The following is a 26,900-nucleotide window of genomic DNA, read 5'->3' on the forward strand; positions in this document are numbered from 1 at the left end:
TGGAGAACTTCAGTGTATTGAGCATCTGAACATCCACTGTCATGAAGATTCATGCTGAAACAAAGTAAATGAGGCAGAAGCATCCTGTGGACCAAAATACAAGTGTTCATGCATCTTGATACCAATGCAGTTAGTGGTGGATCCCCACACGCAGCCTTTTGCAAAACTATAGATCAGCTCTCTTCACACATCCCTCTTTGGAGCCTGAAAACGTGCAAGACAATGCTGTTCAGGTCATGTGTCAGAACCAGAGCCCACCAGATCTGGATGCCTTCCAAAAAAAAGAAGCCACAGTCCAGGAGGACCCACAAGATCTTAACACAGACAGCACATGGCTCAGAAGGGAGTTGAGAAGCCCTAACAAGCAAGGGTAGGTTATCCAGGATATTAGCAACATAGCTCCCAGGACTGAAAACTCTGTGGCCCCCTTGGAAGAGACTTCATGTTCAGGTATTAGAAATATTGGGGCTGCGGGGCTCAGCTATTGGGCTTTTGGGGCTCAGTCGATTGAGCATCCAACTTTGGCTCAGGTCATGATCTCATGGTTTGTAAGTTTGAGCCCCACATCAGGTTCTGTCATGGTAGAGCCCATTTAGGATCCTCTACACCCCCACCCCGTCCCTGTCCCTCCCCCACTTGTACTATCTCAAAAATAAACATTTTTTAAAAAGAAATATTGGGGCTGCATAGAGAATCTGCATGCTCTGATCTCAAGCAAATACATGTATATGTTTAGGAGGTCACCCTGAAATTCTGGGCTGAATTCCAATTTAATGTTTTCCTTGTCACTTGGAGTTGAGATGACGAATAGGGACTTAAGGTTTCGTGTCCTCTGTCAGTCTAATATGGGCAACGAAGATCCAGACAGTAATCTCCAAAGTTGTCTGAACCTTGTATCCAGCTTGCTGTATAGTCAAGCAGCCTGCTTTAGAGGTCGTTTCTGGGATAAGATGGGCGTTTCATGGGAGATATCACGTTAGGATATGGTGTGGGTGTGGTCTGGAGATTTAAAACAAGCTGCACATATCTACCTATTCAGAATGATAGCTTTTTACTTCAAGTTCACAGAAACAGAGCCCAGAGTCTAAGAGATCATATTCAGCTCACAGCTGCAGTTCTCAGATTTCACTGATGAAGCAGATTCTTAGTGTCGGCCTGCTCCCACACCCTTAAAACTCTTAAAGCAGTAACTTTGTTGTCAAGGTCTACTGTTAATTTTTGAAATCCTTCTTCTCAATCTTCTTCCCCCAATCTACCCCTTAATAAGCAACCAGAAAACAGAACCGAGCTTCATTGAGCATTTTCTTAGCTTGGACTGCCATAACAAAATACCATAAACTGGGGGTCTTAGACAACAGATATTTCTTTGCCAGAGTTCTAGAGTCTGGGAAATCCAAGATCAAGGTGTCTGTGGGCATCCTCTTCCTGGCTTATAGTCTACCACCTTCTTACTGTATTTTCACATAGCAGAGAGAGAGCTAATTCTCTGGTTTCTTCTTGTAAGGGCACTAATCCCATCATAACCCCACTCTCATGACCTTATCTAAACCTGTTTACCTCCCAGAGGCCCCATCTCCACATACCATCATATTGAGAGTTAGTGCTTCAAAATATGAATTGGACATGGAGGAATACACAATTCAGTTCATAGCAAACATGATGTTACTGAAACAGTAATATTACAGAACAAGCTGAAGTGTTTCCCTGTGTGTTGTCTCTAGGTCAAGACATCTAGGATTTGAAGAAAAGGCAGTTGTAGTTTAAAATGCATGAGTTCTCTCACACAGGGCCCCAGTATAGTATCTTGCCTATTCCTGAGAACAAAATAATCAGGTAGATATTTGATAAAAAGGCTTCCAGAAGAAAATCTTAAAGGAAGGTTAACGGTAAAATGTTGACTGCTTTTTTGGAACTGTTTTTTTCTGTTACCGATTTTTTACCTTCAGTGAAAATTTGACCTAGATTGAGAAACAGAAGATTTAGTCTTGTGACTTCAGAGCAGAGAAATGTATTCTGTCCTCCAAGTCTAGCTAAAAAGCACTGCTAGCAAGGCTAACCTGGAATAGACCTATGCCTTTGACCTACTTTATATTGCCAATTTTTATGCTTTCTTATGACATAGATGACTTTTTGGCAACATGTTTACTTTTCTTTACAGCCTGTTTACAAGTTTTCACTAGAGACTACACTTCTAGCAGCATCTCCAGGGATGCAGGCATATCTCTGAGCACCTCCATGAAGTTACCCCTTGCCTTTGCATCTAAGCCGGATGAAAATGGGATTTCACCCAGCCAGCCACATCCTCAGCAGATGAGGAAGAACTACAACTTGTTAGCCAGTACTGTTTCTGCAGAAGTGGCCGTCAACAGGCAGCTAATTTGGGAATAATAAACCAACTGGCTGCAACAGTGGAAGGAGCAGTTAGTGTCATACAGCACTTTAATGAACTCTTAGACAATCCTCTGGATGCTGGAGGTCTTTTTTATTTTTATTTTTTTCAGAGAAAGAGAGGAGTGGGGCTCACCTGAAGTGGGGTTCGAGCTCACCCGATGTGGTACTCGCTCTCACGAACCGTGAGATCATGGCCTGAGCCGAGGTCATATGCTTAACAACTGAGCCACCCCAGTACCCTGAATTCTGGGAGGTCTTGATCAACAACTGGGAGAGGTTGTTGTTCACTCTCGTAGGCCTTTTAGATTAACTGTTCTTTAGAGTATAGAGAAGACACCTGGTACCAGAGGAGAGGCAAGATCTATATCCATCAAGAAGAAGTTGATGGAGTCATAATTTCCATTCCTAATACCCACTGCCATTTAAATATGTGTTCTATGGCAACATGTTTAGTTTCCTTTACTAGCAGGTTTTGCTGTTCTGTTAACTCAGTCACAATCTCTACTAGTTGTGATTCCCAGTTGTGGGTAAATAACAGGTTTTGTTTTAATATAATTGTGATCAGTCCACTACTTGAGTACAAAGACAGGGCTATTCCTAGCACCATAGTTTTTACAACCTGGTGGTATTTTTGTCCATGTGGCCAAACAAAACAAAACAAAAACAACTACATAAAACTAGACTTATGGATGACAGACTAGCAGGTTTTGTTTTTACTAAGCATAGAATAAATAGGATAGGAAAAGAGAATTTGTACTCTTTCCCAGACTATGAGAAGTGAGTCTCTGAATAAAGGTTTATGAAAAACCAAATAGAAGCTTGTAGTGCTAAAAGGAACCTCTAAATGTACTCCTTTCTCTGAGGATTTATCTCATGTTCTCTGTGTAGGTGGACATTTGCACATCTTAAATACTTTTAAGGAGCAAAATCCATGCTGTCTCATTATTTAAAATGCTTAATTATATATTTCTTCACCTATTTTGCAGTAATCCATCTTGCTGCGATTTGAGTGTAACTGTTACTGTATTCCGAGTATTAACACGCAATCCTAGTTTAAGCAATCTAGCTTCTGTAAGTTAACATACTTTTTCATTGTCATTTCCAATCCTAATAGGAAGAAGAGATTCAATAATTATTTGTGTATTACTTTTTCACCAATGTCCGAGCAGAAGAAGAAGAGGAATGTATACAAATTCTTAATGTATTAGATAGAAGAACATAACATTCATGTCCCCACTTTTTGACACAGCAAGGTTTTGGTGGGAGAACTGAAAAATAACTGGCAATTGAGAAACCCAGAGAAGTGGTTTTTAAACTGTCAAACCACAGAGCCCAGTTCCATGGAGTTGTCTCAAAGTTCAGTTCAGGGAGGGGCTCAAAGGCAGGGGCACTGAGTCTCCCCACTGTCTTTAACCCAAGTAGCTTTATTTATTGCACTAGTGAAAATCTGCTGCTATTAAAAAAATTTTTTTAAGTCAATAAAAACAGCACGAGCCAGATCATAGAAGCAAAGCATACTAATGTCTAAGGAGATTATATGCTTGGACCATGAGAGCTATGTTGGTAATAGTAGGAGGTTTGAATGAATCTGAATACCTTGAAAAGGATTACCTACTGGAAAAAACCACTTGCTTAATTGAGCTAAAATGAAAACAAAATGGAGCTTTGACTCTGATTCGTATGTTTGGTTGTATAAGGTCATTAGAATAAAAGCAGTGTTATTATCTGCCTCCTCATATAATTAGGATTCTTTCTGAGCTGCAGCCTCAGGAACAGAACATACAGACCAGTCTTTGGTTTAAAAAAAAAATTGTTTTTAAAGACAGTTATTTCACTATAACTGGGAAGATCTCTGAGTGCATAAACTAGGTGCAATTTGTTCATCATATGTAGGCAACCTGTGGGCCCTCTGCTTAGGATGTGCTTGCTCATTCTGCCTACCCAGAGACCAGCTAATCTCTGAAGGTCCTGCTCCCCCAGAGACAGCCCAGAACCCCTTTCCTTACAGTCATCACTAATATTCTCTCTCCTTGTTCTCCCACAGCACTGTCCTTGTCCTTCCATCTCAGCACCTATAAAATGCTTTATGTTTACTATGTGTTTTGTCTGTAAATTGCAGTCTTCCTCTAAGAGTTTAGTCATCTTTTTCACAGCACCTCACAATATTAGATGCCAAATAAATGTTAAATTTGAGAGAACAATGGAAATGTATGTCTCGCTTCGGAGACAATACATAATCTAACAGAATTTCAGCTTTATTTGTATTTGGACACATTTTTAAATCTTAGAATTCTGATGGCACACTTGAAGTAATTAAATTTACAAAAGAATGTTAAACATACAATGAATAATTACAGTATGATTGAGGCAGGGGAAGGGTAATGTTGGTCAAAGAGTATAAACTTCCAGCTAAACAATATGAGTAAGATCTAAGGATTCTATTGTACAGCATAGTGACTATAACTGATAATACTCTGTTATATACTTGAATGTTTCTAAGAGAGTAGATCTTAAATGTTCTCATCACAAAAAGGAAATGGTAATTATGTGATATGATGCAGTTGTTAGCTAATGCTATGGTGGTAATCATTTTGCAATATATAAGTGTCAAATCAATAGATGATGTACACCTTAAATTTGTACATTATGTCAATTTTATTTCAATAAAGGTAGAAAAAATAATTACACTGCTACTCTACTATAATCCTACTTTATTTTTTAAAATTTTTTATGACATTCATTTTTGAGCAACAAACAGCACACGAGCAGGGAGGGGCAGAGAGAGAGGGAGACATAGAATCGGAAGCAGGCTCCAGGCTCCAAGCTGTCAGCACAGAGCCCAACGTGGGGCTCAGACTCATGGACCGTGAGATCATGACCTGAGCTGAAGTCAGACGATCAACTGACTGAGCCACCCAGGCACCCCTACTATAACCCTACTTTAAGAATTATCTGTAAAAGGAGCCAGAGCCACTGCACTATTTACGTGGTCACTCTTAAGTGTTGGGTCACTACTTAAGTGCCCTGACTACTTTTCTACATTCCCAAAGAGGCAAAGTTCCAATAATATCTTTATTTTAATGCTGTGATATTCTCCCTGCTTCCTATTTTACTTGTACCACATTGACCCTGTTCTACACTATGTCACACAGCCTGCCCTCCTTAGCCTTTGATTTAACAGATGTTACAGTAACAGTACATGTACCCAGTTGTAACCAGAATCTGGCATCACATGAAGGATTTAATGAAGGATTTGCTATCAACCACTGCGGCATGGCACAGCAATTGAAAACTGTCAAAATATTTCTCTGGGGGCGCCTGGGTGGCTCGGTCGGTTAAGCGTCCGACTTCGGCTCAGGTCATGATCTCACGGTCCGTGGGTTCGAGCCCCACGTCGGGCTCTGTGCTGACAGCTCGGAGCCTGGAGCCTGCTTCAGATCCTGTGTCTCCCTCTCTCTGTGACCCTCCCCCGTTCATGCTCTGTCTCTCTCTATCTCAAAAATAAATAAACGTTAAAAAAAAAAATTAAAAAAAAAATTTCTCTGATCAAGCTTTTTGAGAAAGATTGTGGCTCTGTGTTGGAGTTGCTTGCTCTCACTCAGGATTCCAAATAATATGATCTGGGGAAAGAGGAGGGGCTTCACCTAACATTGGCAGTTGATACTTTATGCTTTGGGGAACTTTATTTGGCGGGGACTGTTGGTAAAGTGAATGATAAGTGCTATTTTTGTAAGATAAGCATGCAGGTTTGGAAGCTTGGGCACATTTGACCCATTTTAAAAACTGCCATTTAGAGTAAATCAAAGGGGAACAAAAGGTTAGAAAAGCAAATTCTCAGGCATAGCCCTAGACCCATACCTTAAGAATCAGTAGAGTAATAGAATGTTCTGTAGGACAGGTGCCCATTGAAATTTCTAAGGAATCACAGAAGGCATTGGAAATAGGCAGGTCCATTAAAATTCCCAAAGACTCCAGAATGCCTATGAGAAGAAAACTTGTCGTAACAAAAACTAAGGTACTACTTGGCCTTTTCCACCATTCTCAAGTAAACTGGATTTTTAAACTACATAACTAAATGGGAAACAGAAACCCATGAGATCCTAGAAGTTTTTTTTATTAAAGATCAATGTCTGTTTCTAACGGACTTCTAAATTATAATAAAGATGACTTCATATTAAAAAATACATATTTCTCTGATCTACATGCTTCATTTTGTAACCTAAATCTGGCCATTTCTATTTTCTTGGGGTTTGTTGTTGTTTTGTGTTTTATTTCTCAAATTCTGTAGTCTAAATAATTCTATGTTGCTTCCATGTCACACTATAGGCAAAATTTTACTTAAGTTCCCCTGCCTCTTAAGAAAGCTGAGAACATCCCAACCTCTAGAGAAAATTCCCCAGGCCCTATTCCCAGGTGTCCAGGAAGTGCCTTGATTAAAATCAAGCAGCAAGCCTCAGGCATCTATCCTAAGGAACCCCAATGACCATTATTTTATTCTCTATTCCTTTCCATTCTGTGGTTGGTTATCCTTCATCTTTTATTCAGCTGGAATCCAGTTGCCCTAGTTTTAATACCAAACCCTTACTCTAAGACACCTGCAGTTTATCATAGATAAAGTGGCCGCATGTCCCAGTTTTCCAAAAGCAGTTTCAGCTCATGCCTATCAGTCAGTATAATTATTAATAGAGATCTCTCATTTTTAAAGGTCCTGGTCTGGACAATTATAGGTTTGCCTTGCCATAGAACACATAGAATGAAGGGCATCTGGGTGGCTCAGTCAGTTAAGCATCCAACTTCAGCTCAGGTCATGATCTCACGGTTTCGTGAGTTCGAGCCCCACAACGGGCTCTGTGCTGACAGCTCTGAGCCTGGAGCCTGCTTCGGATTCTGTGTCTCAGTCTCTCTCTGCCCCTCCCCCACTTGTGCTCTTTCTCTCTCTGTCTCTCAAAAATAAATAAATGTAAAAAAAAATTTTTTAAGAACACATATAATGTGTTTCTTGCTGTACCACAAGTATAGCCAAACAAGTAAATACAAAGATTGGGGAGCTACTTCCTTCATGATTCCCATTGTCTCCAGTTTACTTGGCCTATAATAATTCAAACATAGTTTCTAATTATTGTAATTTGACTCGAGAACTGGCCATCACTGGTGTAATAACCTGTTAAAACTAATCTCGTGTCTGTTCCAAGGTTCCTCTTCTGGCTGAAGTTTATGGTATAGAGGGAAATATTTTCAGGGTTAAAATCAATGAAGAAACTCCCCTGAAACCGAGGTATGAAGTTCCTGATGTTGTCACAAGCAAGCCACGCACCGTAAGGTAAGCCACGGAACAAGAGATCTTGGATACACCCTCAGTATGGTCTTTTATTATACCTTGAGTAGCAGATTTTGCATGTTCCTCCTGTTTTTTCTATTCGAAGCTATAATCATTTGCAGTGTCAGTTTTCAGTTATTTGGGGATACATTTATGCTTTTTATATATTGTCCATTCTCCACCATTTGATTTATCAGCACTTATTCATGAGCAGAAGCAGAGCTTTTGAGCCCTGCTGTCCTTCTTGCAAAGGAAATGATTCATCAACCAGACTTTGGGAACAAGTAGAATTTGAGAACAAGTAGGAGAGCTATTTAATTTACTCAGATTAGCAGCAGGGCTCCAGAGATCTAATATACTAGCCAAACTCCCGTGCTTACCACAATTTATACAATTAGGCTCACTTTTAATTAAGGGTAGTCTCAGAAATGTAACATGTCAAAGATAAATTAATCATCAGTGTCTAAGTGAAACAAAAACTTTGGAGATCAAAAAGCATTTTTCCTACATCTGCAGTATCTTCCTCAGTTCTCAATACTCTTTCCAGTGATATTTCACCGGTTCTGCCTGCTGATTCCTGTTATTTTTTCATATTATTTCACTAAAGGAATATAAGTTTATGCCAAATGCTTTAATTTTCACTATATCATTATCGTAGTTTTATGTAGATTACTTTTTCCACAAAAATTTAATCAAGTCAGTAGATTATAAGGAGAAAGTACTTCAGTGATAGAATCATCATAAATTCAAAATAGGTCTAGTCATTCAGCTGCTGCTATATGCCAAGAACTTAGAAAACTGGAATTAAAAAGAGACTGTTTTCGGGGCGCTTGGGTGACTCAGTCGGGTAAGCATCCGACTTCGGCTCAGATCATGATCTCACGGGTTCGTGAGTTCGAGCCCTACATCAGGTTCTGCTGAGCGCTCAGAGCTGGGAACCTGCTTCGGATTCTGTGTCTCATTCTCTCTTTGCCTCTCTCCAACTTGTGCTCTCTCTCTCTCAAAAATAAACATTAAAAAAAATTTTTTTAGAAGACTGTTCTCAAGGTTTTTTAGGTTGGTGCATATGCATGCGTGTGTGTGTGTGTGTGTGTGTGTGTGCGTGCTTGGTTACAGTATATTATTTTTTACTATCCTGGAGGATTCACTTTACTGGTAGATCCTTTTAACATTTTTACATCTGTGTTAAGTAAAATTCGTCTGTAGTTTTCTTTTTCTGTGTTATTGCCATGTTTTGGGGTCAGGATGATAACTAGCTTTGTGTGGTAAATATGTTGTATTAGTTCTGCTTCCATTCCAACCTCTTTCTAGAGGGCCTTTGGCTACTGCAGTAACAAGAAAGTTAAAAAATACATTCCTCCACTTCCCATACTCTCATGTAGCTAGTTTCTGGTATAATTCAGGTTCTACCAGTCAGATGCACTTACAGGTATCTTGATTTTAGAACTGAGCTTCCAATTTTGCTGGCATGGATTTGGCAGCTCTAGAATGTCTCTAGAGGCACACTAGTTAGGGTAGTAGTTTATTCATCTCTGGAGCTAATATGGCATGATCTTGGAGGCCAGCAGTTGCCACAGTGACTTCTGATTATCCAACTTCCTGATTCTAGCTGCAATAGTAGTTCAATTGACCATGCAGTAGTATTCTAGGGATCATTACCGGCTGCCCAACCTATTACCTCAGTGCTTCCAATGATGTCATAAGCTCCCAATTCTCCCATCTTAAGTTACTTATTTTCCACTTAAAATACCCAGAATTTTTTCTTTGCTTTTTTAATGTTTATTTATTTTTTAGAGAGATAGAGAGAGAGACAGAGCATGAGCAGGGGAGGGGCAGAGAGAGAGGAGACAGAATCCTTAGCAGGATCCAGGCTCCGAGCTGGCAGCACAGCTGGACTCGAACCCACAATCCACGAGATCATGACCTGAGCTGAAGTCAGACACTTAACCGACTGACCCAACCAGGCGCCCCCAGAATTTTTTCTTTAATGTACAGTTGAATCTTGGTTGATATAGCCTTTGGTATCAGAAGTAAGTGTAGGCAACAGACCCTCTAGGATGGGAATATGAGATTGGTTAGCTGCTTTGGCCGGATTTGAAAGCAGCGAGGACTTGGTTATCATTAGAGGATAAGAGACTAGTGTTATGGGCTCAATTGTGTCCCCCCCCCAAAAAAAAAACTCATATGTTGAAGCCACAACCCCCTGTGCCTCAGAAAATGACTATATTTAGAGGTAGAACCTTTGAAGAGGTAACTAGTTAAAATGGGGTTGTTAGGGTGGACTGTAATACAATATGAATAGTGTTCCATAAGGAGAGGAGATTAGGACACAAGTTGACACAGACAGAGGGATGACTATGTAAGGATACAGCAAGAAGATGGCCATCTGAGAGCCAAGGAGAGAGGTCTCAGAAGAAACCAAACTTGCTGACACTTTGATCTTGGACTTCTAGCCACCAAAATTGTGAGAAAATAAACTTCTGTACTTTAAGCCACCCAATGGGGTATTTGTTGTGGCAGACCTAGCAAACTACACAACTGGTAATAAACCACAGCATTCCATGGCAAAGTTACTTAAATTACTACCTGTGATCAACAGAATTCCACCAAGCCTTCCATTCCAGCAGAAGCAGCTCCTTTTCCTCTAACAAAGCTGATCCTACCTTGCTTGGACACCCTGTGTTGACCTCACCTAAGATATATTGTCCAAGGGGATGACAGTGCTCATTGTGCCTCACCCCTACCACCCTTCACTGCCTTTCTTTAAGCTCACTACCAGAGCCTAACATGCCTAGGGAGCTAATTACAGTCAAACACTACACCTAAGGAATTATAAGATTTTATATAGGCAAAAACCTAGGAAATACGGATAGAAATGCATTCTGAGGGATTCCTAGACTAAAGAAAGGAACATAATTTTAGGACCACATTAAATTTATTGACATGGGTACCAAAGAATCTAAATTTGATGTGCTAGCTTGGACAGCTGGGAGTGGGTCTAATTATTTGCTTGGTTGGTTAATTATAATCTGTACTCAGCTATGGACTCTGCTGAATGAAGCTGAGATACCAGCTCAGCCTTGGCACAGAGTAGAAAAAATGATCCATAGACTTAGGGAGATAAAGATGTTGAAGTGGATATGTCATATGCAACAGCACAACTAGCCCCTAATTTTGCTCTCCAAGAGGTTTCAAAGAGACTCCTTTCACTGAGAAATAACTTGAAGAAGGAACACTTGGAAAGCATTGTAGTGAGTGAATGTCTTTTATTAGCTAGAAATAATGGTGGAAAATGATGCCATCAAAATGGGCTCCCCGATTTCAGTGGAGATGGTGAGACTCCAGGTGCATAATGAAAGTAGCAGCATTTAGTTATTAGTGACAAGGTGAACATGTTTCCATAATGCACAGCAGGGCATGTATGGTACCCAAAATGTTTAACTCTCAGGGCAGTGAACAATGTATCAAAGGGTCCACTGGACTGAAATAGATGCATTAAAGTCCTATTTGATGGAACAATCAAAAGAATTCCATTTTGCTATTTATTTAGAGTGAAAGGGAGTACAAGTGGGGAAGGGGCAGACAGAGGGAGAGACAGAACTCCAAGCAGGCTCTGCACTGCCAGCATAGAGCCTGACACAGGGCTCGAACCCACAAACCATGAGATCATGACCTGAGCCGAGATCAAGAGTCAGATGCTCAACTGACCGAGCCACCCAGGAGCCCCTGCATTTGGGTTTGATAAACAGTGATATACAACTCTCATACTACTCCAGACAGTTAACAGAACCCAAGTATCTTGCCTAGAATCCAGGGAGAAGGACTTCACAAGAATATAATAAGAACATAAAATATCCCTCCTCACCTTCCCTAAGGAGGCATGTGACCATTTACCAGAGTGACTGTGCACCAGAGAAAGAAATATCTAGATCTCTGAAGGATTTTAATTGACTGCCTCTGGGCTTACATGATTTCTGGGGATCCAGAATATCCTAACAGTCTAGCTCTCAAATCAGAGCTGATGGGAGTCAGTAGAGATTGCATCTCACCGTGGACCCACCGGGTCAATAACCCAATCTATGTTATTTCCTTAGTTTTTGAGTATTTGGTTGGAATGAGAAAGAAAAGCAGTGTTTAGACTCTGTGCACCAAAGTGTTCCTAGACTGTCCAGCCCAAGGAAATGATGATGATAGCTAACATATTATTATTTGCCAGGCACTGCCAAGTACTTAAGTACTTTGCATGCATCATCTCACTCAGTTCTCCCCAAAAGCTCTATTTGTTCTTGCTTTTACTATTTCTACTTTATAGGTGAGGAAACTAAGAACTGGATAGACTGACTAACTTGTCCAAAGTTATACTCCTAGTGCATGATAGAGCTATATTCAGTCTAGGCTTTCTGACACCAAACCCCTATGTCCCATGAATGTGGATTTGCACATTAATTTGAATTGAAAATCACATTGAGCTATGTAAACCTATTTCTCTCTTCTTGCTTTGTTTTCTAGGCTGATTTCATCCTCAGGAGATGCAGGTAGTCTGGTATTGGCTGATGGAAAAGGAGATCTGAAGTGTCATATCACAGCAAACCCATTCAAGGTAGATTTAGTGTCTGAAGAAGAGGTTGTGATGAGCATAAACTCCCTGGGCCACTTGTACTTTGAGCACCTGCAAGTTCCTCTCAAGAAAAGGTATTTTTGCACATTACTTGGCATAAGAACATAAGAGGGGTGCTTGGGTGGCTCAGTCAGGCGAGCATCTGACTCTTGACTTTGGATCAGGTCATGATCCCAGGGGCATGAGATCAAGCCCCCTGTCAGGCTTCATAGTCAGCATGGAGTCTGCTTACGATTCTCTCTCCCCACCATCCTGTCCTCTTTCTCTTTAAAACAAAGCAAAACAATGTCAGAAAACTTGATCATGATTATCAATTGCCTAAATAGTTGATATATCACCATGAAAACTTAGTTCACCTTATTTGCTGGAATATTATTTTGAGAAATTTCATCTTTTCACCCATGCAAATAAATGCAGGCTTGATGACAAGAATGATTCGCAGACTTTTGCAACTTGACCCTCCTAACACATCCCATGCGTTTAACTGATGGCATTGTCTACTCTTAAAAATCACTCTCTGTTGAGAACTGATAAATGTTAATGTGAACTGATAAGTCTTCAGAACTTCATTTTAGGGGGTATAGCTCAGGGGTAGAGCATTTGACTGCAGAACTTCATTGTATCCCCTTAAAATAACTTCAATTAACTTACACTTGAATAATTTCCAAGAATTATCTGGAAACAGTCACTCGATCAAAGCTGTTTGTATGAGGGTCACATGAACTGGGAGGTAGTAAGAGGGGAAGATTCTTCATTTTTTTTTTTACCAATATTGTTTTTAAATTCTCCAGTCTGTAGCTCTTTCTGTTTTTATCCTAATAGTTAACATCTTATATGTTCTGTAGAAAGCATTGAACATTCATTATTGCCACACAGTGGTTTTTATATTTAAAAACCTTATTTTCTAAAAACAAACAATATAAATCTTATTTTTTTTTTATTTTTTTACATTTATTTATTTTTGAGAAACAGAGTGAGACAAAGCGTGGGCGGGGAAGGGGCAGAGAGAGAAGGAGACACAGAATCTGAAGCGGGCTCCAGGCTCTGAGCAAGCGGTCAGCACAGAGCCTGATGCGGAGCTCAAACCCACGAACTGTGAGATCATGACCTGAGCCAAAGTCGGATGCTCAACCAACTGAGCCACCCAGGTGCCCCAAATCTTGTTTTCTTATTACAGAGATAGTTTCTGTTCATTATAGGAAAAATAAAAAATATTGAAAAGAAAAATTTAAATACCCATAATTCTGCCGCTTGTTAGGACCTTATGAATATTCAATTATTTTTTTTAACTGAAAAATACTAATAGCATAACAAATACCTGTAAACCCAGTACCCAGGTTATTTATATTTAAAATATTTTTTCTTTTAATAAACTCCCATTATTTTTGTTTTAGAGGTGATAACCTAAGTTAGGCCTTAATCTTTTTAGAATAAGCATATGCTACAAAGGAGTATATAGTGAAAAATATCCTCACCATTTGTCCTTGAGCTACCTAGTTCTATCTTTGAAAGTAATCAGTGTTTCCAGTTTTTTATGTATCCTTCCAGAGATAATTTATGTCCATCCAGTAAGATATATATATTCTTTGTCTTATCCTTTCTTGACACATATGATGCCACTTTTATACATTATTCTGCACTTTGCTGTTTCTTCTTTACCAATTTGATAGTTCCTAATTTCTTTAAAGCAGGTATATAGTTTCAATTGCATGCTTATACAATGACTCATTTAGAAAATTTCCTCTTGGTGGACTTTAAAATTATTTCTAATCTTGTTTTACAGCTACTCACTTCATGGATAACTTTATATATGTATCATTTTGCATACATGCAAGGATATACATAGACGAGTCGTAGAAGTAAAATTGCTGATCAAATGGTTTGTGAATTTGTAATTTTGACTCGTGCTGCCAGATCACCTCCTATAGAAGTTGTGAACTAGTTTGTATTTCCACCATTTACATTTGTGTTAGGAAAATCAGATTATCCACCTGGAAAAATTTTTAAGTTAGACCCAAGCCTCGCAACATTAGGAAAAATGAATTCCAGATGAAAAAAATCACAGAGTAGGAACATCTTGAGCTTACCTCCTCCCACACACACATCCAAATCTACAACTACATCACTTCTCGGCCTTTTGGCTAAGATCAAGTGTAGCAGCTGTCCTTAACAGTTTAATATCTGCTACACCCTCAATGTGAGGACAATACAGTATATTAAATGGATTTTTTGGAACTAGGAGATGGAATAGGAGCTTGCTCCATCCACTTCACGCATTGACCTGGTATTGGAGTACCTTAAGGAACAGTGCACCTACCCCTTGGGTGGGGAGTAAAGATTGTACAAAAAAAATTCTACAACTACGCGTAGAAAATGATCTCTGAGAATGAACTAAAGACTAACAACAGAACATACAACTAAGGATATAAAGAGAAAGACACATTAAGATGCCAGGTAGGAGGAGCAGAGACATGGTTTATTTAGTCAGGTTCCACATCCCCAGTGCAGCAACCCACAAGTGGGAGGGATATTACAACCAGAGAGACCTGCCCTGAGGAAGAAGAGGCCTGAGTCCCACATGAGTCTCCATATGCCAGGGGACCTGCACCAGGAAGACAAGCTCCCCTAACGTCTGGCTTTGAAAACCAACAGGGCATATGTCCAAGAGAGTCAGAGGGCAGTAGGAAACTGACACACTGCCCTTTGATGGCATGTGCACAATCACACCTGCTCTGAGTGCCAACACAGAGGCAACCATGTGAAAAATCCCTGGGTTACATGTGAAGGAAATTCACTGACTAATTTTAGGGGATGTGCCAGAATGGCAGTATCTGTGGGAATGTCCTCCAGGGACAGATGCACTGATGGGTACCATTTTTCTTACTCCTTCTACCTAGTTGGCCCAGCATTAGTGGATATCAGTTCTGGCACTCTTTACTATGCTAGTGCCACTCACCCCACCCCAGTGCTCCCCTGAAGACTTGTCCCACCCAAGCCACCTCCCAGCCTAAAGACCTTCTCAAGTGTTTCTGCACCCTGGCATTCCTGGCAGGTGCTTTAGCTCACATTAGAGCTCCTGCCAAGCAGCCTCCAACCCCAGCACTTGCAGTAGGCAACCCCAGCTGGGACCAGAACCACTCCTCGGCACCTCTGCCCCAGGAGGTCATCCCCACACACTAGAACACCTACAGCAGTCACAGCTGGACCCTGCAGCAAGCCAAGCAGGAGACATGCCCCACCCACCAGTGCACTCACAGCTGTCATTGCCAGGCCTCACAGCCAGCCATGCCAGGGACCAACCCCACACACCAGCATATTCACAACAGTCACAACCAGGCCTCTCAGCCAGATGGGCCAAGGGCTAGCCCCACTAACCAGTATGACCATAGCAGTCACAGCCAGAACTCACAGACAGTCATGCTGGAGGATAGCCCCATACACCTGTGAGTTTGCATCAGTTGCAACCTGGCCACAACAGGAAGGTGCACACAGCCCACACAGGGAATGCTCTTGGGGCACCTGACCGGGGTGACGAGGGTGTTTGCGCTACTGGGCCCACAGGACACCTTCTGCATAAAACCACTCCTTCAAGATCAGGAGATGTAACTGATCTGCCTAATACATAGAAGCAAACAGAGACTTAGGCAAAATGAGGAGACAGAAGAATATATTCCAAATGAAAGAACAAGACAAAACTTCAGAAAAAGAACTAAACAAAACAGATAAGCAATCTGCTTGATAGAGAATTTAAAGTAATGTTCTCCAAATTCAGGAGAACAATGGATGAACACGGTGAAAACTTCAATAAGGAGATAGAAAATACAAAAAGAACCCATCAGCTGAAGGATAAAATAACTGAAATGAGAAATACACTAGAGGGAATCAGCAGATTAGATGACGCAGAAGAACAGATCAGCAATCTGGAAGACAGGTAGTGTAAATCTCCCCATCAGAACAGTAAAAAGAAAAAAGAATTTAAAAAAATGAACATAGTTTATTTATTAAAAAATTTTATTTAATAATTTAATTTAATTTTAATTTAATTTAATTTTAATTTAATAATTTAATTTATTAAAAAAATTTTTTTCCAATGCTTATTTATTTTTGAGAGACAGAGAGAGACAGTGTGAGTAGGGAAGGGACAGAGAGAGGGAGACACAGAATTCAAAGCAGGCTCCAGGCTCTGAGCTCTCAGCACAGAGCCTGATGCGGGGCTCAAACCCACAAACCATGAGATCATGACCTGGCCGAAGTCAAACGCCCAATCCACTCAGCCACCCAGAAGCCTCTAAGAAAAATGAGCGTAGTTTAAGGGACCACTGGGACGTTAAGCATACGGACATTCACATTATAGGGGTCCCAGAAGGAGAAGAGAGAGAGAAAGGGACAGAAACTCTATTTAGAGAAATAATGGGGGGCACCTGGTTCTTTGAAAAGATAACAAAATTGATAAAACTTTATCCAGATTCATCGAGAAAAAATAGAGGACCCAAATAAATAAAATCAAATGAAAGAGAAGTTACAGTCAATACCACAGAAATAAAAAGGATCATAAGAGACAACTACAAACATTTACATGCCAGCAAATAGGAGAACCTAGAAGAAGTGGATAAATTCCTAAAACATACAGCCTTCCAAGACTGCATCAAGAAAAAATAGAAAATGTGAACGAATTGTGAGTAATGAAATTGAAACAGTAATCCAAAAACGCCTAGCAAACAAAAGGCTAGGACTAGACAACGACTTCATAGGTGAATTCTACAAAACCTTTGAAGAAGAGTTAATATCTGTTCTTCTCAAAATATTCCAAAAAATTGAAGAAGACTTAATGCTTCCAAACTCATTCTATGAGGCCAGAATTGCCTTAATACCAAAACCAATACCAAAAAAAAAAAAAAAAAATTAATTACAGGCCAATATTCTTGATGAACATTGATATAAAAACCCTACACAAAATATTAGCAAACCAAATTCAATAATGCTTTAAAAGAATCATCCATCATGATCAAATGAGACTTATTCTAAGGATAAAAGGATGGTTCAATATCCACAAATTAAGCAACATGATACACCACATTAACAAAAATAAGGATAAAAATCATATGATTATCTCAGTAGATGCAGAAATGGAATTTGGTAAAATTCAACATCATTCATTATAAAAAATCTTTCAACAAAGTTGGTATGGAAGGAACATACCTCAACATAATAAATGCCATGTATGGCAACCCACAGCTAACATCATACTCAACAGTGAAAAGCTGAAAGCCTTTTCTCTTAGAACACGAACAAAACAAGGATGCCCACTCTTGTCACTTTTATTCAAAAATACTGGAATCCTAAACACAGCAATAAAACAAGAAAAAGAAATAAAAGCCCTCTAAATGGGAAAAGAAGTAAAATTGTCACCATGTGAAGACTACATGATATTATATACAGAAAACACTAAAGATTCTACCAAAAATAAACACATAAATCATTTTTAAAAACTCTTTGAATTAATAAATTAATTCACTAATACAGGATACAAAACAAATATACAGAAATCTGTTGCATTTTTTGTATACTTATAATGAACTATCAGAAAGAGTAATTAAGAAAACAATCCCATTTGCAATTGCATCAAAATGAATAAAATAACTAGGGTTAAATGTAACCAAGGGGGTGAAAGACCTGAACCCTGAAATCTATAAGACATTGATGAAAGAAACCGAAGACAGCACAAGTAAGTGGAAAGGTACACTGTTCATGGATTGGAAGAATTAATATTGTTAAAATATCCATACTACCCAAAGCGGTCTGCAGATTGAATGTAATTTCTATCAAAATACCAATGGAATTTTTCTCAGAAATAGAACAAATAATCCTAAAATTTGTACAGAACCAGAAAAGATTCCAAATAGCCAAAGCAATCTTGAGAAAGAAGAACAAAACTAGAGGTATCATGTTCCTTGATTTCAAAGTATACTACAAAGATACAGTTATCAAAACAGTATGGTATTGGCACAAAAACAAAACATGGAGAGTTTTGGAACACAATAGAGAGTCCAGAAATAAATACATGCATATACAGTCAATCTTCAACAAAGGAAGGAAGAACATACAATGGGGAAAAGATAGCCTCTTCAATAAATGGCGTTGGCTACTAGGTATTTAACCAAAGAAAACAAAAACACTAATTCAAAAAGATATGTGCACCCCTATGTTTACTGCAGCATTATTTGCAGTAGTCAAGATATGGATGCAACCCAAGTGTCCATCCATAAATGAATGGATAAAGAAGACAGTGTCTACACACACACACACACACACACACACACACACACACACACACACACTATTACTCAGCCATGAAAAGGAATGAAATCTTGCCATTTGCAACAACATGGACAGATCTAGAAGGTACCATGGTAAGTAAAGTCAGTCCGACAAAGACAGATACCTAATAATTTCACTCATATGTGGAATATAAGAAGCAAAACAAATGAACAAATAAAAAGACCAAAAAAAAAAAACAAAAAACAGACTCTTAAATACAGAGAACAAACTGGGCGTTGCCAGAGGGGAGGGGAGGGGGGGATGGGTGAAATAGATGAAGGGGATTAGGAGTACACTTATTGTGATGAGTATTGGGTAATGTGTAGAAATATTGAATCATTATACTGTATACCTCAAACTAATATGACACTGTATATTAATTTTACTTGAATCAAAATATATTTAAAAATGAATCTAGGCACAGACCTTACACCCTTCACACACCTGAGGGGCTCAGTCAGTAAGCGTCTGACTCATGATCTCAGCTCAGGGGCTTGATCTCAGGGTCGTGAGTTTAAGCCCTGCTTTGGTCTCCACTTTTTGAGTATTAAAAAAAAAACCTCAAAATAGACCATAGATCTAAATGTAAAATAAAAACTATAAAACTCCTAGAAGATAACAGAAGAAAACCTAGATGACCTTGGGTATGGTGATGATTTTTTAATATACCACCAAAGTCATGATTCACGAAAGAATTGATAAATTAGGCTTCATTAAAATTAAAAACTAGGGATACCCGGGTGGCTTAGTCAGTTGAGGGTCCAACTCCTGATTTTGGCTCAGGTCATGATCCCAGGGTCATGGCATTGAGCCTGCATTGGGCTCCACACTGAACATGGAGCCTGCTTGAGATTCTCTCTCTCTCTCCCTCTGCCCCTCTCCCTGGCTCATGCTCTCTCTCTCTCTCAAATAAAATTTTAAAAAACTTTTAAAGACAATAAAAATAAATTAAAAAAAATTAAAAACTATTGCTCTGTGAAAAACAATGACAAGGAAATAAGATAAGCCACAGACTAGGAAGAAATATCTGCAAAAAACACATCAAATAAAGGACTGCTATCCAAAATATACAAAGAACTCTTAAAATTCAACAGTAAGAAAGTGAACACTCAAAAATGTACAAAGGAGTCGAACAGAAACCTTACCAAAAAAGATAAACAGATGGCAAGTAAGCATATGAAAAGATGTTCAACATCATATGTCATTAGTTAAAACAAGAAACCATTACATATCTGTTAGAATGACCAAAATCCAGAACACTGGTAACAAAATGCTGGGGAGGATGTGGAACAACAGGAACTCACATTAATTGCTGTTGGGGCTGCAAAATGATATAGTCACGTTGGAAGACAGTTTGATAATTTCTTACAAAACTAAACATACTCTTACCATATAATTCAACAATCATGCTTCTTGTTATTTACCCAAAGGAGATGGAAATCTATGTCTACGCAAAAACCTGCTCATGGATATTTATAGCAATTTTATTCATAATTGCCAAAACTTAGAAGCCGTCAGGATATCCTTCAGTAGATGAATAAACTATGGTACATCCAAATAATAGAATATTATTCAGTACCTAAAAGAAATGAACTATCAAGGCATGAAAAGACATGGAGGGAACTCAAATGCAAGTTTTACTAAGTGAAAGAAGCCAATCTGAAAAAGACCACCTGCTCTATGTTTCCAACTATATAAAATTCTGGAAAAGGGAAAATTATGGAGATAGTAAAAAGATCAGTAGTTTCCAGGGGTTAAGTAAGCCAAAGGGATACCTAAGCAGAACACAGATTTTAAGGGCAGTGAAATTACTCTGTATGATACTACAGTGGTGGGTAAATGTCATGATACATTTGTCAAAACCCATAGAATGTACAATGCAAAGAATGAACCCTAATATAAACTATGGACTTGGGGTGATAATGATGTGTCAGTGCAGGTTCATTGATTGTAATAAATGTAGCACTCTGGTACAGGATGTTGACAGCGGGGGAGACTGTGAGTGTGTAGGGACAGTGGGTCATATGAGAACTCTACACTTTCTGCTTAGTTTTGCTGTGAACCTAAAACTGTTGTAAAAAATAAAATTTGTTAATTTTTTTTTTAATTAAAAGGCACCAGGGATACCTGGGTGGCTCAGTAGGTTAAGTGTCCACTTCAGCTCAGGTCATGATCTCACGGTTTGTGGGTTCCAGCCTCGCATGGGGCTCTGTGCTGACAGCTCAGAGCCTGGAGCCTGCTTCCGATTCTGTGTCTCCCTCTCTCTCTCTGCCCCTCCCCTGCTCATGCTCTGTCTCTCTCTGTCTCTCTCAAAAGTAAACAAATGTTAAAAAAAAATTTTTAATGAAATAAAAAAAAGGCAACATACTAGTTGTCTTAAATTTCACCACAAATTTTTAACATGTATAAGAATTCAAAAATTAATATGCATCTATAGGAAGAACCTATACAAATCGATAAGAAAAAGAGGAACACGCAAATAAACAATGGGTAATACAAACTGCAGCAGCATATATTAACATGATGAATATCAAAATTTTTTAATATCAAAAAATTTTTAAGGCAAAGCCAAATGTGCGTTTGAGGACTCGTACACTCGTGGGAATGGGATAAAAAACAGCAAGGGAGTGATTCCACACAAAACTTGGTAAAGCGGTTACCTCTGAAGAGCACAGTGAGGAGATGGATGATAACATTTGAGGAGAGGCGCTATGATGCCAGACGAACAAGTCTGTTGCTTATGTGGCTTCGTAGTCGTTACTTTAGTATTCATTTTTAACCTCTGAACTTATATACTCTTCTATATCCGTACTGTATTTTACACTAAAAAAATTAATGTATAGTGAGGGTGAATAGACAATTCACAGAAGAAATAGAAATGCCATTTAATGTATACAAAAGCACTTTACGTCATTAATGAAAGAAATTCAAAGTGAAATGCATTACCTTGTCTAAAATTTTAGACTGCCAACGATTTTTGTTTTTATTTTTAGATTTTTTTTTAATCTTTATTTTTGAGAGAGACAGAGACAGAGTAAGAGCTGGGGAGGGGCAGAGAGAGAGGGAGACACAGAATCTGAAGCAGGCTCCAGGCTGTCAGCACAGAGCCCAATGGGGGGCTTGAACTCATGGACTGTGAGATTGTGACCTGAGCCAAAGTCAGACGCTTAACTGACAGAGCCACCCAGGTGCCCCTGGCAACGATTTTAAAAGTGTATAAGGTCCAGTATTGTTAAGAACGGGGAGAAATGAGCACTCAAATCCATGTATGCCCGATAGTTTAAATTGTTACAATTAAATTGGAAGACAGTGCATTATGTTGCTTTGTAGGAGGTTAACATTGGAGAGAGGGGAGCAGTGTTCCACCTTGCTTGCTTATATTTTGTTTTGATATTGTATTATGTATTACATGTATAATAAAAAACTGATAGTTTTTTAAGGGTTAAGAAAATTCAAACATATTACATTTTAACAAATCAAGCTATTGGATTAATGTTCATCATAAATGTTCCTCAATTTCATAAACTTATTTTTATAATTATTTTAATAAGTTAAAAAACATAATTTATGGGGTCTCAAAAGTTAGAAATTAAAATCTTTATCATTGAACAAAATTCTGTTAGTCTTCCCTTGAGTAAAACAACTTTATTTATATTAAAACAGAGCTACCAAAGAAAATAAGGAGGACACATCAGTTGACGCTTCTCAGGTAATACAGATTGAGCAATTTATCTTTTTTCAAATCTCTTTCACCATCAGTATGTGGGATATAATTGTTCTGTTCTTCCCTTCTTCTTACAAATGGGTACTTGATAAATACTGCATATAAATGAGACCATCTATCTCTTGCTCACCTTATTATCTCATTGATTTCATTCGTCTACTCATGTATTCATTCATTCATAAAACAGGTAATTCTTGAGTGCCTGCTTTTGTGCCAGCTCAAAAAATTATGCTAGGCAAGAAGAATCAGCCATGAATAAAACAAATCTCAACCTGTCCTCATGAATCTTAAAATCTAATGGGAAAGACAGACTCTGACAAGTACAAGCATGAGGAGTGTTACAAAAGAGTGCTATAGGAGAAGATAGCAAGGAACTTGACCAAGATGAGGGTCAGGAAAGACCTCCTGTAGGACATGACTTAACAGCTAAAACTGATGCGTGAAGATACATAAGCTAGTCAAAAGGTGGAAAAACACTATTCCAGATAGAGGGGATTTCATATTCAAAGAGCCTGAGGTAGGAAGGAGCACATTTGAAGAAATTTAAAATATATATATGTATATATTTTAGCAGGAAAAAGAAAAGCAAAGGAAACAGTGTTGTGTTAACAAGGCCAGAGAGATAGGCAGGGGCAATTCAGTGGAAAGTCTTACAATAATTCTTTTAGTAGACAAATATTGGTTGAGTATTTCCTATATGCCAGGCACTGTTCAAGGAATTGGTGAGATATCATTGAATAAATCAAAGTCCCCCATTACCATGAAGCTGGCATTCTTTTATGTCTTGTTAACCTTTTTTGACTTTAACCTAAGAGCAAAGGAAAACTATGGAAAGGTTGTAAGCAGCAGAGATACATGGTCTGATGTCTGTTTTTAAAGGATTATTTTAGCTGAATTATGAAAAATGAATATTCCAGAAATCTTCTCTTCATCCAAAGCCACATGCATCTTTGAAGGATCCCTGACAGTAGGTATGGCCACCAGGAATAGTGAAACATATTTCCAGTGCAGTAAGGACATGCTTCTTCCTCTTGAGGACTGACCCATGCTGATGAATATGAGAGAGAATATTTTTTCCATTTCCAAATAGAGAAGGACAACGAAGACATAGCCTTAGACAGTTTTGTGACCATATGTCAAATCAGCTGTGGGGAGACCTCTAATTAGATAGCTTAAATAGTGGTTTTGCATCACAGATGCAAAGAATCTGCTGAAGGCTATGAGCCTTCTCTATAAAACAGAATTTTTATACTGTTTGAGGGAGTTCACAAACTCTAAAGGCCATCCACAGACCCCAGAATAATAGTCCTTACAATAAGAATTCAGATGTGATTTAAACACACACACACACACACACACACACACACACACACACACACAAAAGCTCACTTTACAGAAGCTTATAATTATGAAGAAACCACCTAGAAATGGGCAAGGGGCTCATTTTTAAAAAGAAACATGCATTTCGGGGCTCCTGGGTGGCTCAGTCGGTTAAGTGTCCAACTTCTACTCAGGTCATGATCTCACGGCTCGTGGGTTTGAGCCCTGCGTTGGGCTCTCTGCTGACATTTCAGAGCCTGGAACCTGCTTCTGATTCTATCTCCGCCTCTCTGTGTCTGCCCCTCCCCTGCTCATGCTGTGTCTCTCTCTGTCTCTCAAAAATAAATAAATGTAAAAAATAAATAAATAAATAAAAAAGAAACATACATTTCATGCACACATACAATTTTTAGAAAACTTCTTCATTCTGCCAGAGAGGAAGAATGAAACTTGTAAAGCCAAGAAAGGAAACTTGTAGAGCCAAGAAAGTTTTGGGCTCTACATCAAAAGATTGTGAACCTGAACAGCCTCACTTCTCACGTAGTTTGGCTAATTGGAGGAGGGCGGCAAAGTACGCACCTCAGCCAAAATGTTTGCTTTTTGACCTAAGTTATTTGATTCTCAATGTTGTTCCTCACACGTTTACAAGAAAAAAAAAAGGATTTAAAAGATCTTACTTATGTAAAGACCGAATTTTTCTTTTTTTTAATATATTTTTAAAATTTTTTCATGTTTATTTATATGTGAGAGAGAGAGAGAGAAAGAGCCTGAGCAGGATAGGGGCAGAGAGAGAGGCAGGATCCAAAGCAGGCTCCAGGCTCCGAGCTGTCAGCACAGAGGCTGATGCAGGGCTCGAACTCAGAGCAGTGAGATCATGACCTGAGCTGAAGTTGGTCACTTAACCAACTGAGCCACCCAGGTGCCCTTTTAAAAAAAATTTTTATTGCTTATTTATTTATCAGAGAGAGAGAAACAAAGAGAGTCAGAGGACAAGTGGGGGGAGGGGCAGAGAGAGAGGGAGACACAGAATCTGAAGTAGGCTCCAGGTTCCAAGCTGTCAGCACAAGGCCCAGCATAGGGCTCGAACCCATGAACCATAAGATCATGACCTGAGCCGAACTCAGATGCTTAACTGACTGAGCCACCCAGGTGCCCCAAGACTGCATTTTTCAAAGTGCTTTCACAGCATTTTGGCCTGTGTAAAGATACTCATGTCAAACAATTCCTCAGAATTATATAGAATTACAATATGATCCAGCAATTTCACTCATGGATTTATATCTGAAAGGGGAAGTAGGGACTCAAGCAAATATTTGTATACTTGTGTTCTTAGAAGCATCATTCATAGTAGCCAAAAGGTGAAAACAGTCCAGCAACCCAAGAGTCATTGACAGATGAATGCGCACACAAAATGTGGTATATACATACAGTGGAATGTTACTTGACCTTAAAAAGGAAGGCAATTCTGACATATGCTACAAAATGGATGAATCTTGAAGATATTATACTAGGTGAAATAAGCAGTCACAAAAAGACAAATACTATAATGACTCTAGTTATAAGAAATCTATGTATCTATAGTAGTCACATTCATAGAGACAGGAAGCAGAAGGGTGGTTGTCAGGAGCTGAGGGAGGAAGAAACGGGGAGCTATTGTTTAATGGGTGTGGAGGTTCAGTTTGGGAAGATGTAAAAGTTCTGGAGATAGATGGTGATGATAGTTGCACAACAATGTGAATGTACTTAATGTCACTTTAAAATGGTGAAAATGAGGGGCGCCTGGGTGGCTCAGTCGGTTGAGCGTCCGACTTCATGATCTCATGGTACGTGAGTTCGAGCCCCACATCGGGCTCTGTGCTGACAGCTCAGAGCCTGGAGCCTGCTTCCGATTCTGTGTCTCCCTCTCTCTCCGCCCCTCCCCTGCTCATGCTCTGTCTCTCTCTGTCTCAGAAATAAATTTAAAAAATTAAAAAAAATAATAAATAAATAAATAAATAAATAAAATGGTAAAAATGAGGGGCACCTGGGTGGCTCAGTCAGTTAAGCATTGGACTTCGGCTTGGGTAATGATCTCATGATTTGTGAGTTTGAGCCAAGCTCCACATAGGGTGAGCCTGAGCCCTCCTTTGGGTGACCTCTCTGCCCCTTGTGGGATTATCTCTCTCTCTCTGTCCCTCTCTCACTTGCGCCCTCTCTCTCTCAAATAAATAAATAAAATAAAATAAAATAAAATAAAATAAAATAAAATAAAATGGTAAAAATGAAAAAAAAGGGGTGGGTGGGATAGCACACCTGGCTGGCTCAATCAGTAGAGCATGCAACTCCTCATTTCAGGGTTGTGAGTTCAAGCCCCACATCGGGTGTAGAGATTACTTAAAAAATAAATAAATAAAATGTTTAAAATGAATAGTAAATAAATAATTAAAATGGCAAATTTTATGTTAGGTCTATTCTACCACAATAAAAAATCATATTCATGTCAGCTTCAGTTCATAAGGAAGATGATTACTGGCATTTATGTAGAACACAGATCAAATTTGTTAAATATACTGACATCACAAACAGGTCTTTTAACATTTTTTAACATCCATCCAATTTTGAAAGACAGAGCATGAGTGGGGAAGGGGCAGAGAGAGAGGGAGACACACAATCTGAAGCAGGCTCCAGGCTCTGAGCTGTCAGCATAGAGGCCGATGCAGGGCTCCAACTCAGAGCAGTGAGATCATGACCTGAGCTGAAGTTGGGCACTTAACCGACTGAGCCACCCAGGTGCCCCACAAAGTGGTCTTTTAAAAGACAGACTCATTTTCTCAGTCTAATTTTTTAATAATCCAAACAAAATGTACTGTTGTGGTAACCACATTTGTTGCAATGTATAAACTCAATTTGCTCCTTTTTTTGTGCCACCAGGAAAACCAAGAGGATCTAGGCTTGTGGGAGGAGAAATTCGGAAAATTTGTGGATGTCAAAGTTAATGGTAAAATTGAAACTTGTGTAGTATTAAAGCAGATCTTGCCAAAATCACTAAATGTTGCTACATATAAGTCCCTTGAGCTCTGGCACCTAAAGAAGTGATTTCTGTAAGGGGAACAGAAATGTCAGATTTGGGTCCTTTATTGTTCAATAATGTATATCAACAGAGAAATAGTGAGTATGTACCTTCAGTGGTCTCATGTTAAGGGCCTAGGTCAGCACACTGCTGGTACTACTCA

General features: G+C 39.1%; 1 protein-coding gene and 1 non-coding gene across 8 annotated transcripts in view; both read left to right on the top strand.

Moving 5' to 3' along the window:
• Nucleotides 1-26,900, top strand: part of GANC (glucosidase alpha, neutral C) — a 74,738-nt gene that overhangs the window by 6,102 nt on the left and 41,736 nt on the right. For 6 of the 7 annotated variants that reach the window (XM_049613415.1, XM_049613416.1, XM_049613417.1 and 3 more), the window contains 4 exons: nucleotides 7,584-7,711; nucleotides 12,218-12,400; nucleotides 22,308-22,353; nucleotides 26,599-26,665. In XM_049613415.1, the coding sequence (XP_049469372.1) occupies nucleotides 7,584-7,711; nucleotides 12,218-12,400; nucleotides 22,308-22,353; nucleotides 26,599-26,665 (424 nt within the window). Of the gene's footprint in view, nucleotides 1-2,158; nucleotides 2,323-7,583; nucleotides 7,712-12,217; nucleotides 12,401-22,307; nucleotides 22,354-26,598; nucleotides 26,666-26,900 lie in introns of those variants that run through there. The other variant, XM_049613419.1, reaches the window with a different exon arrangement.
• LOC125910562 (U2 spliceosomal RNA) lies at nucleotides 14,448-14,644 on the top strand. The gene has a single exon (XR_007454061.1). It is a non-coding gene; the product is annotated as a U2 spliceosomal RNA (small nuclear RNA).

The sequence above is a fragment of the Panthera uncia genome (genome assembly GCF_023721935.1).
Source record: "Panthera uncia isolate 11264 chromosome B3 unlocalized genomic scaffold, Puncia_PCG_1.0 HiC_scaffold_1, whole genome shotgun sequence".
Classification (NCBI taxonomy): Eukaryota; Metazoa; Chordata; class Mammalia; order Carnivora; family Felidae; genus Panthera; species Panthera uncia.